The following is a 20,221-nucleotide window of genomic DNA, read 5'->3' as shown; positions in this document are numbered from 1 at the left end:
TGTGCATACCCCTGAATTTTGAGTAATATTTACTTCGAAAACTTAAGTTTCAGTTGCTCTTCTGTATATAAAATTATTTAAACCCTCTAATAGCATTATTTAAGGGAGTCTCTTATAGGAAGGCAATAATCAGTTATTAATTTGTATGTTTTGAAAATGTGTATTTGACAATACTTTGAAAACAAAAAAACTGTATATGAATACAGTGGACCCTTGAACAATGTAGGGGTTAGGGGCACCAATCCACTCCCCACTTGCTGTTGCAAACCTGCATCTAGATTTTGGCTCACCCCAAGCTTAACTACTAATAGCCTACTGTTGAACAGAAGGTGTAATGAGAATATAAACAGTTGATTAATACATTTTATATGTTACATATTATATATTGTATTATTACAATAAAGTAAGCAAGAGAAAAGAAAATGTTACTAAGAAAATCATAAAGGAAGATAAAATGTATTCACTATTTATTAAGTGAAAGTGGATCATGATGAAGGTCTTCGCCCTCATTGTCTTCAGGTTGAGTAAGCTGAGGAGGAGGAGAGAAAGAACGGCTTGTTCTTTCTGTCTCAAGGGTGGCAGAGGCAGAAAAAGTGGAGGAGGTGAAAGGGGAGGCAGGAGAAGCAGGCACACTTGGTTTAACTTTTATTGAAAAAGATTCCACAATATAAGTAGACCCATGCAGTTCAAAATCCATGTTGTTCAAGGGTCAACTGTACATTTTCATATTTATTTGTCAGATTTTCTATCTATAGGCTGAATATGATATAATAGAGTTTTTAATAATCTAAACAGATAAATACTGGGTGTCATTCTACCGCTAATGGACTGCATAACCTTAATGTAATCATTGTCCTTTTCTGAACCTCGTTTCTTCATCTGAATATACTGATATGGTTCCTTCCTGTGCTAAGATTGGAGCTCCAGTTTTGTGATTGCCGTTCATTTCCAAATAGAAAATATTTAATAAACAAAACCTACAGATAAAGAAGTGATTTAGAGAAAGAGAATACGAAATTTATTTACAGATGCTCCTATTAAATACATTTTTTAAAGATTATATAGGACGGAGATGAGATTAACAGTATAATATAGATGTAGATTAAAGATAAAATGAACAGTGAAGATACAAAGGATGAAATGACTTTTAGAGTTTAAAATTTTGTATATATATATAGAGAGAGCTGACAACTTATATTTTCAGTACAATATCAATGTCTGGGGATATGCTTTTTCATCTCTACCTATGTACTTATTTTTCTGTAGTTAATTCTGCAGTCTCACTGATAGGTAAAACCATTTACCTAAGCACCTTTAAATGGTTCAGTGTGTTCTTTTAATCTTGTCTTTAACCCAGATTAGCATAGAACTATTTTTCTCTCATTTGTAAACTCAGAAATATGAATAAATTTGTTTTTGTTAATAAACCAAACTACTACATTCTTGGCAGTCATTAAATTAACAAAGGTAGTAACTTAAGAACTGATTAAATATAGCTTAATAGGCAATTGTCTTTCATGACTTGGTATCTTCAGATATTTCAGTGAAATTTTTATTATTCTTAAGATTTTAAAAAGTACCTCTGCAAACTATAATTAATTATTGACTTAATTGGTGAACAGTCACTTTTCAGCCCATATGAAAAATCCCCCTATTTGTTTATAGGTTTAACATATTTTTATGATTATAAACATGAAACATAAACCTGTACTGATTGATGCGACAACTGAAATATGGCCCTTCAGCTTGTTCTTCTGTGTCAGCCTTTATTTAAGCATGTTCTGCAGAATGCTAGTATTCCTCTAGATGATCCTTGGAAAACAAGATTCTATGAACAAATTTTTGGGAAATGTTGGATTCAACAAAGTGAAGCAAATAGTGTTAATTTTGTTTCCGCATCAGTCCACCAAAAGAGTCTTATTTGAGCAACAAACTGATTTTTGTGTGATATTTCATGGGACTAGAAGTATTGCATAGGACATATTTTGAGAAACACAGTTATGTTTAAAAACAATTTACATTAAAAACTTAAATAAAATAAAACAAAACAAAAATCATAGCACACCTGGCCTCTGCTACTCTGAGAGGAAGATTGGGACCTACCGGGACAGATGTTTTTCTGGTAAGGGAGAGTCAGCCTTGCCATAAGTATCTCATAAGTTTTACTGGTAGAGCACTGTTCCTTTATTCTTTAAAATTATAAAGTAGAAATTCAAATTGAAGCAAAAGAAAAGTGTTTTCTAGTTAAAAAAAAGCTAGTGGAAAATCAAATTGTAGCATAACTAATATAAATTAAGTTGTAGTTTTTAGGTAGTTTATTATATGATGGACTTGAAAAGCAGCTAGTTTCAAATCAGAATAATTGCCTTTTTCTTATGAAGTTAGACTGGAGGGTGAAGACTGGAGATTGCTTTCTTTCTATGTGAATTACTTGTTTCTTTTAAAGAAACAAAATCAACATAAGGAAATACCTGAGAGTTTTCAATACAGATGTCTCCAAAAGTGTTATTGCTGCCATGTTATTTTTTCAATGTGTCACATAATGTTTGTATAATTTATAAATAATAACAAAGCAATCAGGCCACGTTCATAAAAGCCCAGTGACACATAATTTAGTTGAATCTGAGGATTAGAATTAATTGTCTCTCTTTGTTCCAAGTTCTAAATCTTAGTAAACGATTCACTGCATGTCATTACAGCTTAATATTTGCATGAAATCACAGTTTAGCTGGCATAATTTAACAGCAATTAAAAAGCTATTTAATCGTCATGCAAATTGGTATGAGGGCTCTTGAGTAAGAAGGGTGTCAGCCTTCTTGTTTTTTTTTTTTTGTTTTTTATTTTAAGTATCTCCAGGCAGACAGTTATATACCTGTAGACACCCATAACATAATTGATAACATTCTTCCAAGAATGAAAATATAAGTGAATAATAATTCATGTTTTCCATTATAAATAAGAGAAAAGAGCAACCATATGAATATGTCATTCTGTAGGAAAACATTATTATGATAATGATAATGAATCTTTATCTCCTAGACATAAGTCTAGGTTGGAGGTAAAAAGCTACATTTATCCCTGTTCTCTAGTGTATAATCCGCTTCATGTTTGCCTTTCTGAAGGTAGACATTTCTGTAAACCCTATGGAACATGAAATGGCATAAAGCAAGGCACCCAGCAACCTTTTAGAAAAAATGATTCATTGCATTTCTAGGTGATATACCTGTAAGTAGCTGAGGTCCCTTCCTGTTGTACATAGAAAACTATCCAGACTCATTCCAATGAGCCTAGCAGTCCTACACTATATAGCTTCTTCCTGTTCCTTAAATCTTACTTCATGCATTCTCCCTTTGCAGTCTAGCCACAGTGACTTTCTGCCAGTTCCATGGTTGTTTCAAGATCTTTCTGAACAAGAATGGCATACTTTCTATTCCTAATATTTTTCCCACCCCTCTGCATATTCTCCTCACCACCTCCATGAGGCTTTCTCAGAATGTTACCTAAAACAGGGGTCTCCCTGATTGCTTTTATTTCAGCACCTGTCCTTCTAATTTTTGTAATTGCAAACATTATGATTTGAATTTTATTCATCTGCTTACATATATCTAGTCACTCCACCAAAATGTAAATAACGAGAGAAGGAATAATGTCTACCATGTCTTATCTCTGTAAGCCCAAGATCTAATAGAGTATCTGCCACATAGTGGACACTAAATAAAATATTTAATGAATGAATGGCCATAGCTTGAAATCCAGAAGGAGCCTATATCAAAACTTGAATTTATTTCTAGGAGCGAATGTTAGGGAGACATTCCTTTCCACTCTCTAAGCAGATTTTCTTGGTAACAGAAATCAGAGAATTGGTTTAGATTTTTTTAAAAATGAAGCCGTCTAAAATATGGTGTGAATGTTGTTTCACCAGTCATTTATACAGTATATTATTTTTCTAAATATCTCTCATAAGTATAGCCTCTCACAGCGTATGAATTCTGTATATGTACGAATTCACATATAGTACTTAGCGCAGTGTCTGGCTCCTAGAAGACATTCAGGTAATATGTATTCAGTGAACATTATAAAAATGAGGCTTGAAGGACTCAGATAAGTATATAGGATTATTCACACAATTTTAAGGAAAGGCTGGAGTAATTAGCTGCTATTAAGCACTCTACACAGTGTGATCTTTGTGGAAAATAATAAGAAGATTCTCATCCCCTCCTTAGGACTGACTTGGTTTTCAAGGTCTTTATGACAAATAGGAGAATAGTGTGGGTCTCTTTTAGGGCCACACTTAGTTTAAAGGACACACTTACTTGTGTTTAGTAAACTTAATCTAAATGAAAGTCCTGCCATCATTTCTTGTCAGTGGCCCCTTTTTATCCCTTCCATATAATGCTTTTATCACATCAAATTGACAAGAACTTAATAAAAGGTTTTTTGTTGCCTTCAATTTTCATTTCATTTTCCATTTTCCAAATCATCTGTTCACCCTACATTTATGGTCATTTAATCTCAACCTTTGGGAAACAGATTTTCAGTGATTTTCAGAAGTGATGAATGGGGATTTTATCTACATATGAATTATAGTAGGAAGACTGAAAAACTTACGACAGTGTGTTTTGTATATGTATGTTACCTTTTTTTTCAAATTTTGAAAATGGTGATATAATTAATAAGATGTAATTAAAGCCATCACATAATTTAAAATAATTTTTGTTATATATTTTAGTCAAGTTTAAAAGGTGTAATTACCATATGTTTTACAGATATCCTGATTTTTATATTAAATATTGAAATTCATACTCCAAAAATATATGATATAGATCTTCACTCCTCAAGACTCCTTCTTTACTAGACCTAATGAGCTATTTTAACCATGTGATCATTATAGATCCCATTAGAAAAAGAGTTCAAACTAACATAAAAGAGCAACAAGTGTTTATTAATGAAGTTTTCATTTTAGCACCAAAATTCATTGTCCTATACATGTACATTTGTTTTTTAATTGCTTTTCTCTAGGGCCACCTTCAGCTCCTAGGAATGTGGTTTTTAACATCAATGAAACAGCCCTTATTTTGGAATGGAGCCCACCAAGTGACACAGGAGGGAGAAAAGACCTCACATACAGTGTAATCTGTAAGAAATGTGGCTTAGACACCAGCCAGTGTGAGGACTGTGGTGGAGGACTCCGCTTCATCCCAAGACATACGGGCCTGATCAACAATTCCGTGATAGTACTTGACTTTGTGTCTCACGTGAATTACACCTTTGAAATAGAAGCAATGAATGGAGTTTCTGAGTTGAGTTTTTCTCCCAAGCCATTCACAGCTATTACAGTGACCACGGATCAGGATGGTAAGTTCCACTGCTGTTCTCTCAAAACAGACCCATAATTTCTTTTGATGCATAAATATCCCTCATGGGCCTATGTTTACTGCAGGTGCTATGCAGTCATATACGTTATACACTGCAGAGGTAATGCACTGGTTGTTGTTCTTGTTCTTTCCTAAAACTCAGAAAGATATTTTTATATTACTTCTCAGTAGTATGAATAATAAGATGAAATGCTTCCCTCCACTGTTTATGTACTCATGTATTTTATATAATCATATAACAATATATCTTAATGAGTAAGTCCATATTACTTACCAATAGAAGTCAGAAATCAATAAAATATTATTAAATGAATTGAATTTCAATTGCCCCACTTATGCTGCCATCCTTTTTGCATGTCAGATAAAGCAAATAGTAAGAATTTTTTAAATTATAATTCATGTCTATATTATGAAAGCATTCCAACTAATATACTTAATTGTGTTCCACTCTAAGTAGCAGAAAAATTTAGAAATGTGTTCAAATGTCGTCATCTATGTGAAGTTTGTGAAAAGTAGTTAAACTGTTCAGAAATCTGATGAATTCAGCTTAATGTTCTCTTTATAACATAAATTTTTACTATAATATGGTCAGGCGCAAACACTCCTATGATTTTTACAAGTATATACTCTCTTTAATTCCTTCATAACATAATTATATTGCAGACCAGGAAACAGGAAAAGCTTCAGAGATTTTTAAAAACTCCTTTTGAGAAGTGTTCATAAATTATATGGGCACACAAGTTATTGCCTTATAGTAGAAAGTACTGTAAAGGAACACATATATGAGAAAAATTTATAAAGATAAAACTATTTTTATACACTGCATTTGTTTGCTAAGGCAGCCATAACAAATAAGACAGGCTGTGTGGCTTAAGCAACAGACAATTTATTTTCTCATAGCTTTGCGGGCTAGAAGAATCAAGTTGTCAGCTTGTTGATTTCATTCTGAGGCCTGTGTCCTTGGTTTGTAGGTGGCCATCTTTTCCCTTGTTTTCACAAGGTCTGTCCTCCTTATGTCTAATCTCCTAATCTTCTCTTCTTATAAGGACATTAGTCATATTGAATTAGGACCCACTCATATGATCTCATTTTACCTTAATTACTCTTTAAAGACCCCATTTCTAAATGCAATCTCATTCTGAGGTCCTAGGGGTTGTGACTTCAACATATGAATATGTAGAAAGACAATTCCGCGTAATATACACAATGGCAGCATATTTAAAATAAAATACATTGATTTGAATGTGTTGTAATAATACTCAGCAATAAAAATGAAAAAAGTGGCACTATGCACAGTGAAAAGCGTATTTCAAAAGGATGCATTCTGTATGATTCCACTCATATAATATTCCTAATACAATATAATTACAGATATGGAAAACACATTAGTGGTTGCCAGGGCTTAGAGATTTGGAGGAGGGCAGTGTGGCTATGAAATGGTAAAAGGAGGGAGGACTGTGATGATAGTTGTATATCTTGATTGTGGTGATAGTTACCTGACACTACATACGTGATAAATTGACATGTACTGACAAATGTCATGCACACACACACACACACACAAGCCCTGTGGATTGGACCAATGTCAATTTCCTAGTGTTCCAAGATATTATACATAAATTCACTTTGCTGATAATCTTCGGAAATACCTCTAATAAATAAAGCACAGCCATATAATATTGTACAGTCATAGTCTTTGTATTTACTATGTAATTTTCCTCTTCATTTAGCATAGTTCCACATCATAGAATTTGCTTTATGGTTATTCAAAATAGAATTCTCATTTTCTCTTTTCCTCTTTCCTTTAGTATCAACAAAATCTTGTCAAATATACCTTCAATATAAAGTAGATGAGGGTTTTCTGTTCCTCTCTGCTTTAGCAGGTGATTTCGAAGGTTTTTATTGCCACAACCTTATCAAAAAATACAATCTAGTACAACGATTTTTAGCTATAGGGAAAAAAATTTAATTTCTGGACAAAACCAAGATGTCACTTTAAGTAAAATAAATATGTAAATATGCTTACATAATTTCATACATACAGCAGCCTTTCATTCTAGGATTACAAAAGAGTATATTTAGTTCACGTCTCTGCTTATCAAAAGGATAAAATATAAGTTGTTTTTCACTTTTAAAATGGGATAGTTCATTAAAAGTATGTTGTTATATGGAAAAAAGATATATATCAAACATGAACTAAGAGGTGGTATACATATATTGAAACTATATATTCTGGAAGGACAATATCATTAAGCAATTTGTTCCAATAATTTATCTTTTTTGAATATTAAGAAATGATTATTGTTAATTTAATTTGATTTTGTTTTAGATATAAATGTTAAAATAATCAAAATATATTTATATTTTATCTGAAAGTACATAAAGGTCCTAAACCAACTAAAATATTGTCATGTATATACTAATAAAATATTATGACCAGCCTTAAATATAAGCATCTACCTCCATGTCATAATTTTGAGAGATACCAAGAAGACCCCCTCTTCTTGTGCCTGAAATTCTGAAGTTAGAGAATCACATCTGTGAAAATGCAGATACTCCAGGTAAGAGTAATGTTATGACCTATTCAATCTGTGAATCTATCAGATATCCTTTCCATATCCAAAGGAGTCAGAATGTAGTGTTGAATTTAAAAAGAATTTATACAAACTGAACATTTCAGAACAAACTTTCAACTGATGCCATTTTGTTCCAGCCTTAAATAAAATATTTGTATTGCTTCAAATACAGGAAATAATTTCCCATCACTCCACTTGGAGGATCTTTGGGAATTCTCTTTTAACTGATTTAAGAGGCAATTGCAAAAACTATCTGATAACACTACGATTTCATTGGACTGAGAGGACAAGAGTAAAATGATTTACCTTCTCTGTAGGTTACATATTGTTTTTGTACAAAAATGCAAAAGTGATAAGTGTTATTCATAAACTTTCAATTTATTTAACATATTTTTAGTGTATTCCTTGTGTATGATAGTGAGCCCTCATGTACCTTAACATCTGGTGGGAGGCAGTTAATAAGCAGGTAATTTCATAAATATGTAGTTAGTACTCTAGTAAGTACTGCTAAGGAGAAGCCTAGGATGCTCTGAAGGTATATATTCTCCAAATCTGGAGGATAAGGTGGGGGGCCATCTTACCGAGGAAGGAACATTTAAATTAAGTTCTGTTCTGAGGGATGAATAGAAAGTGATTAGGTAAAATGAGGCTGATATAAGGGAAATAATTCTGAGTAGAAGGAACCAAGCAAAAGTTGGATAATGGAGGAATTAGAGGCTGATCATATGTAAGATAGCATATCATAGAAGTACAGCAGGATTTGGGCAAGGAGCCAAAGAGTTCAACTAAAATTTGGAAAAATGAATGGGTATCTGCTAATAGCTGAAACAAGTTAAAGAATCAGCCACCTGTCAGAAGATGCTGGAATTTTTCCAGGGCCACAAATAGGGAAAAGAAGTCAGACTAATAACATTGCTCATGAGGTCATACTTACATGAGTATGGAAAAAATATTGGAGACCAAAAAATATAGACAGTTATATTATTTTTTCCTACTCTATGTATGCACATTGTGGAACATGAAGATAGATATGAAATAAATTGGCATTGGTTTGCTTTTTCTTTCATGTAGTTGACTGTATGTATATATTTTTTCTCATATTTAAGAAATACTAAGAAAACCACATTAAACAAACCTGGCTTAATTGTTTGCTCTGTTTATAATTAAACAAATGTAAAAAAAAAAAGTTTGAAATCACTTAGAACCACTTAGATGTAGTTAGGAGAAACATTCCTTGATTATTCTGAGTCTAGTTTGAGAAATAAGATTATGAAGTTAAAACTATGACTTTCATAATAAAGAATCTTTGCAATAAATCTTAATTAACTGACTTCTACAATTCCTAAGATCTATATTTGCAACCTTCTGTTTTCGTAGTTTATGTAAATGGTCTTGAAAGGTGTTTCATTTAGAGAGCAAAACAAGAAAGCAACATGCAGAAGACATTTGATTTTAATCTTCAGTGCATGATAGGAAAACGAAGGTGTGTAGTTCAGTAAAAAGTAATTATTCAGGTTTTAGACAGTAAAGGAAAACGTTAATCATGGATAGTCAACCCAAAACAAATTGTGTTTGTAGATATCCTGACATGTGCAAAAACCTTTAGGGACCATGTTCAAAGTGAAAGACATGGTAAATTACAAACCAATTCTGCTGATATTTGCTAAAGGGTCTTTACAGCAATTATTGTCAGAAGCAAGTTGTCCAATTCATTGGCATCTTAAAAAATACACTCAGCACTCTATCTCTGCCCTTAAGTGACCATTCTGTATAGGCCTGCCTTAGGCTCACACTGTGATTGCAGATTTCATGTACATGCTGTAGCAGGAATAACTAATTAAACTGACATTGAAAATATGTTTAAATCAACAAAAGTCTCTATATATTTATAAACTTGAGATGTCTATTTGGTTTACAGTTCACTGGATTTTCGAAATACAGTCTATTTCAAATGCCAACCTTTTACATGTTGCTGGAGTAAGTAATTAGGGATAGTGTAAACATTCATTTGTCTTTATATTTGCATCTTAATGTATTTTATCTTTGAACATCTCTCACAGTCCTCACTGTGTTTTCAAAAATGCTCACAGCAAATATTCTTTTAAAAACCTATGCAATACTATTCAAAGTAAAAAAAAAAAAACAGTGTGAAAGTTTTAAATGCTTACTAAATATACATGAAATACAAGCCAGAGGCATGATAAGTTTTATTGTGTTTATTAAAACAGGCAATAACCCTGACTTTAACTAAGAAAGATGCTGTATTATTTGTATTTTCCATATTTCTTATACATAGGCAAATTATATATTCAAAAGCTAGATATATTGAAGTATAAAATATCTCTATCTTCAACAAAAGTCTTGTTCCCCTGAAAAGTGCACTGAAAGTTTTATTTATGGAAGAAATGTCAAACTAGCTAATCGTTACTAAATCGTGATTAGTAATGATTACATAATGATTATAGTCCAGCCAAATATTAAACTATAATCTAGGTGATTGTAAAATTTGTTTACACTCCTGAGAAACACCAAATTACTTCCAAGTCTAGTATCTTTTTGTGACACACATCTTTCGAGTAATTGAATACTAGAAAAGGACCTCAGACGTTAGAAATTCGTTTGCTGAGAGTTGGTCAGCAACTCTGCTCCCAATCAGCAGCTGTAGGAATTGAACAACTGTTCTCAGACAGTTGTGTAAAACACTACAGTGTCACTATCTCACTGAACAATAATCATATTTTTTAATAATTTGCCTTTCCACCAATATATAAGCTTCTTGAGGGCATGGATGGTGTGTTATTGACTAAGAATATCCTCCATTTACATTGCCTATAACAATAAATCTCTACCCACTGCATTAATAGAGATTGAAGATGGTGTGAGTTAATTTTTCATTTGCTGAATTCATTAAAAAATGTTTATTGACTGTTTAGCTTCTGGCGAGAACTGTTCTGTGTTCTAGGAATATAGCAATAAAGAGAAAAACAATTAACAGTGTTCCTGCTTTTACAGACATTATACTTTAGTGTTAAAAAGTGATAGGTCCCATGAGAAAGAACTAAACAGAATTACGTGATTTGAAAATAAATGGTTAGTTTTATGCAAGGAAACCAAAAACACCTCTATAACTTGACACTTGAGCAGTGTCAACTGAAGAGAAAATCTTGTAACTATATAAAAGAAGACTATTACAGGCAATGGATATAAAAAGGTCAAAGCCTTAAATTCAAGCAGGAATACGTCTGGAAAGTAACAAGAAAGTATTATGGCATATTTATTCTTTAACATATACTAAATTTCATGTTCACTAAATCCTCTGGTGCTATACCTGCATTTTCAACAAAGGATTTAATCAACACTAAACCATCTTTTAATAGCAGTTTTTCTCCATGATCATACATTGCTAAAGAAATGTGTTTAATCCTAAACTTGATTTTGAGCAGTTGGCTTTTAGAGTCGTCAGCTGTTTTCTCCGAGGAATTCTCATTTGTACATTTTGCAGGAAAGGTGACTAAGTATTTTATTTAGCATAAAATAATAAGACCTTATTGCTGTTTTGGTGCCTCTACTACTATATCAACAATTTTAATGGCATTTATCTGTACGAATTAAAAAATAGTCATAGCGATTCTTTAGTAAAATGCTTTAAATCCTGTAAAATTAAACCAGATTAGCAGATATTTAACTAAATTGAAATTAAGCGTGTGCATGATCACATTCTACATAATCTATAGCTATCATATGATATAAGGCTCTACTTTATGGTTAGGCAAATGTCTAACCAACTGGCACATTTTCAATATAGTTCTTTGTTTGAAAATGGATGCCAATTTGATTTAATTAACTGAACTCTGCCTACAAAATAAATGAGATAATTTGGATAATTGATTCATTATGTTGTTAATATTTAACACTGGGTTTATTTGTGATATTTGATATTTTCTTTTTTTTTTTTTTTTTTAGACAGAGTCTTACTTTGTCTCCCAGGCTGGAGTGCAGTGGCATGACCTCGGCTGACTGCAACCTCTGCCTCAGCCTCCCAAGTAGCTGGGATTACAGGTGCCCGCCACCATGCCTAGCTAATTTTTTTGTATTTTTAGTAGAGACAGGGTTTCACCATGTTGGCCAGGCTGATCTTGAACTCCTGACCTCATGATCCACCCGCCTTGGCCTCCCAAAGTGTTGGGATTACAGGCGTGAGCCACGGCACCCAGCCATTTGTGATATTTTCTAAAAGCCTCTTTGAAGTAAATATCCGTAAGGATTAAAACAGCATTAATGTGTAAGAATAAAACAAAAGGCCGGGCACGGTGGCTCATGCCTGTAATCCCAGCACTTCAGGAGGCCACGGCAGGCGGATCACAAGGTCAGGAGATCGAGACTGTCTTGGCTAACATAGTGAAACCCCGTCTCTACTAAAACTACAAAAAATTAGCCGGGCGTGGTGGCAGGCACCTGTAGTCCCAGCTACTCGGGAGGCTGAGGCAGGAGAATGGCCTGAACCCCGGAGGCGGAGCTTGCAGTGAGCCGAGATCACGCCACTGCACTCCAGCCTCCGCAACAGAGCGAGACTCCGTCTCAAAAATAAATAAATAAATAGAATAAAACAAAATTATTTTCAAAGTGGACAGATTATTCTGATCATCATTAAAAATATGATTTTATTCATACTTAAAAATATTTCCATTGCAAAGATTGAAAAACTGATTGCTGACTTTTTAATCAGACGGAAATTCCACAGACCATCATTAGATGAGTGTTTTTTCTTCCATGTATTCCTCTGCACTTTTCTGTTTCATTTAGATTCTAAAACAGTCAATCGTCTACAAATAATTTATGATGTCCAGTGAAAAATAAAAATGCGGGACCCTTTGTTCAAAAAGTAGGAAAAGGGAGCCATAAAAGGTACTAAAATACAATGCTCTTTCTTGCAGTGATTTCTCTTTCTCAACTTGGCACAATGTTTTTTGTTTGCCATTTAATGTCCCTCTAAGTAAAGAAAAAGTAAAATTTCAAATTATTTGCATTAAAATTTAACATTCATCTTTATATTGCTCAGTGACTATTTTAAATGCAAATACAAGAACATTTAACGTATGCGAAAGCATCAAAATATACAAGTCTTTTTTCTGTAGTTGACCCCACATGCACCTCCTGTTCCCAAGTGTGTCTCAAATAGGCCAGAACAGAAAAATATCCGCCAGACTCAGGAAGGTCGGGAAGTAAAAGAGAGGGTCCCTTAAAACACGGTGCCTGCCCAGAGAGGACTCCCTCTGTACCAGGGATACTTGAGCAGAAAAATGATGACACTCCCAGGTTCCCAGGGCCCTGCCTCAGGACTCCAGCTGCCTTTGTCACAATGGGAGACCACCAGGTCTTCAAACCTCCTCCCTGGTGGGTGAGAGACCTGCCTGCATTAAGACGTGAAATCTGCAGAGCAGAAACAGCTGCACACACACAGTCACACACAGACAGACAGACAGACAGACAGACAGACACACACACACACACACAGAGGATGCTCCAGGGTTAGCAGATCCAACCTAGATCCTTTCCATGATGTCCAGATCCCTCACTGGGGAAAATGAATAGGCAACCCAGGAATGTGGGCCTGCCCTCACTGAGGTCAATATATTCACCTAACCCAGGTGGACTATGACAGCAGTCACAGGGCAGGGGTAGGGATTGGAAGACTGCATGACTGAGAGTGGGGGAGTGTGCCAGGGAGAACGCATCCTGTGGATATGGTGACGTAGTGGGAGGCTGAACCTAGATCCTAGAGCCCAGGCATCGTGCTCCCAGCACATGCTCCATTGTCCCATTTGTATTCACTTTAAAAATATGAGTGCAAAGATAAAAATTATTAAGAATTTCAATGGCATTAGCTGAGCATTAAACCCTAAGAGAGCTGGGAGAGCTGCACATCTGCAGAAGCCATGCATTCATGAAGCCAGCCCTGAAAACATTTTATAAAATGGTAATGTCATTGTTTTTCAAATTTACCTGTCTGTGTTACTCAGCAAACCAATATAATCAATGATTCTGACACACTAAATATTGAGCTATCTGTTATGTAGTGGAAAAAAAGATGCCTGTGTGTTTGAGACATGATGATTACTGTGGAGCAGTTAACAGTCTTTTATTCTTTAAGATTTGGAAGTGAAAGTTTGTCTACATGGAAAAAAAATTAAATATATAATATCTGATTCAATATACATTTTCAAGAACTGACTGCCTGAAATATTACTTAGTACAGAAGCCCTTAAAATATGTATGAAGTAATAAATGATTAAATAGTGATATGACAGGCAGTGAATGTTGACATTTTACTTATTTTTGTGAAAGAAAGCCTACCTGTTTGACCACACATTTATTCTATTAGGCAGTGAGCAAAGCTTTTAGTAATGAAAGATTAAAAATAGAAAAACAAATTGAAAGAGCGTTCCATAATTTAAATAATGCTATTCTAGTTATTTTGACATTCTTTAGGCCTAAGGGTGGATTTCAGTTATCGATATTTTTATGCTTTGCTATATATTGTTATACTTAATCACTTTCAAGATGTGTTCTAAAATATAAAAGTGTTTTTCCCCTCAAAATAATTATGACAGAAATTGAAATTATTTGTATTCATTCTTTTATATTGCAGTTCAGCTTACATATTTCCTAAGTAATCTTTTATTAAAGCAAGTAAATATTATTCCAAGGATGATAGATATATCTATAGTATATAAATAGAAATGTGCTTTATGTTCTTTTTCATTTTGTTTTTTTACAAAAATTATTTATCTTCTGCTGACACTAAATATCTTAAATAGGTATTAGTTTTTACTTTATAATGCTCATATGAATGGATACCATCCTATTTTAACTTCCTGTTTCAAGGCTTCTTTATATAAATAGTGGATGTTTGGCCATTGTTTATCTATGAGTTGTTCAGATTGTATTTTGACCTGTTTATTTAGTAGTTATGCCCCGTATCATAATTTGATATTTTTAAGTTTATTATTTTTTATAAACATAAATATATTGATCAGCTCTAGATAGGGATTGCACATTTAGATTCCTAGAAATTTGGAATAGGTTTCTCATTCTATTTTTATGATAATAAATGTTAATGTACTGAGCAGTTTTGAATATTTAAAATCTTTATCTGCTGTTTTTCTTTAGCTGTTTTACAAAATCTAAGATACTTGTATTAAGAGGTAAACAATTAAATGCTATTTGAAATGCAACTTAAATATATACATATATATGTTTTTCCTTTTTGTTTGTTTGTTTGTTTTTGAGGCAGAGTCTTGCCCTGTCGCCCAGGCTGGAGTGCAGTGGCACGATCTCGGCTCACTGCAACTTCCGCCTCCTGGGTTCAAGCGATTCTCTTGCCTTAGCCTCCCAAGTAGCTGGGACTATAGGCATGTGCCACCAAGCCAGGGTAATTTTTTGTATTTTTAATAGAGACGGGGTTTCAGCATGTTAGTCATGATGGTCTCCATCTCCTGACCTCGTGATCCGCCTGCCTCGGCCTCCCAAAGTGCTGGGATTACAGGCGTGAGCCATTGCACCCGGCCTTAATTATATTTAAATTTAAACTATAACTGAAGTGCAAAATTATTTCCTAAAATAAATTATTTTCCACTTTCTGAATTGCATTAACCAAATTCCTACCAGCTCATAGTAGTTTTACACTTATATTATAAGGTGATGGTTTTCACATGCTTGAAATAACCTAAAGAGAATGTAGAGTTCAGCTACTAGTCATGAGGCAAGACGCACATATGCCCTTCTCAAATAAATATTATTTTTATCCTATTTCAAAGATCTCTAAGAAATATTTTTAATCCCCGTGTATCTTTTAACTGACTCTTTTAAGATTGTCTTCCTAAAATATCTCACCTAAAACCTTCCTGCAACCAGCAGAAATGTTAGTTTATTTAAGAGGAAAAGAGAAAAAATAAATTGCACTTCAGGAGATAGATGGTCATCATCCCCTGCGTCGTCACTCTTTGTAGACAGGAAGACCATCAGTAGAACATTCTAGTTAGATCATTACTACTTATATCCAATTTGCCAGTTTATCATCGCCAACCACCTTCTTTCACTGTTCTCCAATTCTTTATTTTTAGTAGAATGAAGAAGTGTTCTTCATGAATGTTCACAAATCTTTAAGGGGTCACAAAGGAGTGACAATATATCAGACTAAGAATTTTTCCAGAGGTACATCTTGGATGTGTGTGTGTGTGTGTGTGTGTGTGTGTGCATGTTCAAAATAACCTGAAAGCTTCTCAGTTATTCTCTCAACTGAGTGCTATGAAAACGTTAGGTTGCAGAGGAGAAGACTCATCTCCAAAATAAGAATGAGATTCACAAAATTAAGGAGACTTCTTCAAAATCAGAGCGCTTTCACCATGGTCATTCTGGCAACAGTTATGGTTCCTCCAGGGAACTGGTTCAGCAAAGGGAAAAAGAAAGCCACTATCCCAAATAATGTGCAGGTAGTGGTGATGAATAAACTTTGAGTTTTAGTTTTCTCTTATCATTCAAACCCTTAACATTTGCCACTCAAACCCTCAAAATAGGGAAGTGTTTATTCCATAAAATCTATGCCTTTTTAAACATTTATTTTTGTAAAATCCATAAAATGAAATCTATGGTAAAATACTACAGGGTGGTATAGCTTCTTTTATATGACTAAGCTGAACCTAATGCAGACATACTTAAAAACATACAACACATTTTGAAAGACTCAAATAATTAGCACTTTAAATGTAGCATAAATTAAAGAGATTTTTTGCTTATGTCAAATTTTAACAGCATATAGTGAAGATAAAGTTGTAGCAGTTAATGTTAAAATCTCATTAGACACTATTGCCTTAAACTGTTGAATTAATAAAACTATAAAAGTAGATTTTCAGTAAATGACATGCCATGTAATTTATCACTGTTCTAAAAGTAGATATTAGATGTAGCCAATTTATGAAAACTCGTTTAGTTCTTTCTTAAACAAAATTTTTAAAATACACTTAATATAATGTAATTTTTGTCATCCATTTTCAAAATAGAAGAATACATAATAATGGATGAAATGCAAAAACGATCAAAATGCATTAGGTTTCTGAAGACCTTTTCTTATGATATGGTCTCTTTCCTCATTTATGAAGAGTTGAAGTTTTAATGACCCGTCAAAGCAGAGATCCTCATTCTTCTACTGCAGTCTAGAACTGAATGTCGTTCTCTAAACTTTTCACGATGAATGTTTCTATGTTTTATTTCTCTACTAATTTTAATTTTATTCTATATTTTCGTATTTTTTTTAAATGTTCCCTCTCTGGTGTCTCACAATTCCTCTCTGCCTCAAGTGGAAGGAATGAATTAATATATCCGCCTTCATGTGACTTTTTAACCAATTATGGTTCGTCAAGGTGTAAGAAACACCACAGGCAGAGTATGGGAAGAGTTTTCCTTTATTTAACCTAAATTTGTCCAATAGGGACCTGATTTTCAGGAAAAGTATAATTTTAAGGTCAAAAAATGCAAAATCATTGTTGCCTATTTATTCAACAACTAAGACTAATTATGTTTAGGATTTAAGCTAGCCAAACACTCAGATTGTACACTGTCTAAACACAGATATGGCAAGCAGATGGTATTGCTATATGATATTTTGTATAAAAGAGCTTTATTTAATTTTAATATTCATTTTTCAGTAACTAATAATTTTTCTCATGGTTACATTTCTTCACTGAAATTTTACTTAGTTTTCTGTTTAAAAGTTTTCTTAGGAGATGTGGTGGCAGGTTTCCATAATACTACAAAAATTCAGGGTATTGTGTTTATATAGTGAAATGTCATTTGTTGCTAGGATAATGTAGTTGTTACATAAATATGAACTATAGTGCTGCTCCATTTGGATATGGAAACTTTTTAACATGGATTCTCATCCAGGAATGTCTTCTTAAAACGTGGAATGTATATTTAATCAAAATCAACTAGTGAATAATTAGCTTATGTATCAGAAATTATTTGTGTTTCCTATGAGAGCATAAAAAATTTCTGATTAAAGAAACCGAAGAGATAGTCTTGAAAGAAGTCCTTACCACACAAAGAGATTTAATATAGGATAAAGAATATATCTCAAACTAATGAGAAAGTTCATCAATGAATAAAATTTATTCAGGGAATACTATTATTTAGAGTATTCCAAATCAAATCATTAACTAGGAAAATACCCTAAAACAAATTTTAAATGATCAAACAGATATGGTAAAAATAAAATCTTAAGAAGAGGTGCATATAGGTGTGAATATAAATAATGATCAAAGAAGTTATAAAAAAATTACAAAGCAAAAAACATGTGGCTTTAATGGGAATTTCATACATCAAAATTTATTATAAACAAAATGAAAATAAAGAGTAAGCTGGGGAAAATATTTGTAATGAATAAACCGTGGTAAAATTGGCAAAAGACAAGAGCGATCAATTCTCAGAAAAAAGGCAATTACCTAATATGCATTACAAAAAAACCTCACTCTTGCTGCAAGTCAGAGAAATGCAAATTAAAACAGTAATGGTAGGCAATGTTTTTCTCATCAAATTGGACTCGTTGATTTTTCTTTGGAAAATGGTAATGCTCTGACTGCTTAGTGTATGATTTGGTCAAAATCTTCATATCACTGCAGGAGTAACTATAAAATTACATGGTATTGTGTATCTAGCACTTTAAAATTATTATACTCTTTAAATCCACTACTAGGCATTGTCAGTTTTTAGGAACGATAATACGGGTAGAAAAACTGTATGTGTATAGAAAAATATATCATTTATAATAGGGAAGCGTATAAATATCCTAAATGACCGACAGTAAACAATAAATAAAGTGTACTATGTCTGTGAAATGGAATGACAAGTCTAGTGAATGAGAATAATGTTTACAATATTATGTTAAGTGTAGCAGGATTAGAAACCCTATATATACTGTTACCCCAGTTATGTGACAATTGATGTACACACATGGCCATAAGGAAATGAATATTAAATTTATGAAATGTTACCAATGTTTTTCTCTGTGTGGTGTGTTTATAGTTGATTATTTCTGTAAAATTATTTGCAAAGTCCTTTATGATCTTGTCTTGCTTGTCCTTTCATAACTCCTTATATTTACCCTATCACAGTGCATAACTATACTCTGCATTTCAATTGCATGTCAATATTTTCTATTAGACAGTCAGCAAATGTTAATATCCCCAGGGTCTACCATAGCACCTGTCACATAAAATCTACGCATTAAATATTTGCTAGATAAATTCGGTGATTGTGTATGAGTATATATATATATATATATACACACACACACACACACACACACATAACATACACACGGACACACACATGCACAGAGTATCTATTATACTCACAGTGGAACCTTTTAAAATTTCAGTGTTATGATACTTTTGCCCCTTGGTGGTAAAGTGCTCACTCAGGACATCAACAATAAGCATTCTGTTTATAGATTCACCATCCTGGAACAGACTTACGGAAGGCATTGTGTTCAGTTGTGCAAACCTAAGCATGAATGCCCTGAAAATATACAGGAAAGATTATTGTTTATTTGCTTTTATGAATCTCTTGGGCCCCAAATTTCATATCCTGTGTACATAGTTTAGTCTGCTGTTTACCATCTGCATACTCATGAATTTAAAACTCATAATTACATTATTTTTTTCCTGTTGAAATGACCAGTGGTTTCATCATGTATAAAGGTGGGAAACAGCTGGTCAAAATCTGATCACCTCTGTGTTCTAGTACCTAAACTGTTACTATCCGGCTGTGTAAATTCAGTTATTTAATCTCTCCGGACCTCAGATTCTGCATCTACAAAATAAGTATCTTGCATCAGATAACATGATGAGAAAGCAAATACTCAATAGCTGTGTAGTCTTTTCATATTTGCAATCAATCAACATTCTATATCATTCTAAAGACTTTATCTAACAGAAATAAGAAAATAACAGTTTATAAATATGCAAGAACTCTTCTACACCTCCATTAAAAGGACACCTCTCTTAAAATACTGTTTTAACTTTCCATACATATAGGTCCTGCTAGCGGCTCTACATTGTAATATTTTGAGGTATTCTTGAAATTTTGCTATAGTGACTTAAAGTTGTGCAGTTGTTTTTAGATGGTAAAGAAGTATCTCAGTAATGCTTCGTCTCATATTAAAGTTTGTATCCTTTCACTCAGAAGAAAATAAAAATCCTTATAGTTTTTGAA

General features: G+C 33.2%; 1 protein-coding gene across 3 annotated transcripts in view; it reads left to right on the top strand.

Moving 5' to 3' along the window:
• Positions 1–20,221, top strand: part of EPHA6 (EPH receptor A6) — a 959,072-nt gene that overhangs the window by 446,503 nt on the left and 492,348 nt on the right. For all 3 annotated transcript variants that reach the window (XM_054481297.2, XM_063661446.1, XM_063661447.1), the window contains exon 5: positions 5,020–5,355. In XM_054481297.2, coding sequence (XP_054337272.1) covers positions 5,020–5,355 — 336 coding nt within the window. The remainder of the gene's footprint in view (positions 1–5,019; positions 5,356–20,221) is intronic.

This window comes from Pongo pygmaeus, chromosome 2 (genome assembly GCF_028885625.2).
Source record: "Pongo pygmaeus isolate AG05252 chromosome 2, NHGRI_mPonPyg2-v2.0_pri, whole genome shotgun sequence".
Taxonomy (NCBI): Eukaryota; Metazoa; Chordata; class Mammalia; order Primates; family Hominidae; genus Pongo; species Pongo pygmaeus.
This window is presented reverse-complemented; position numbering and strand designations above follow the sequence as displayed.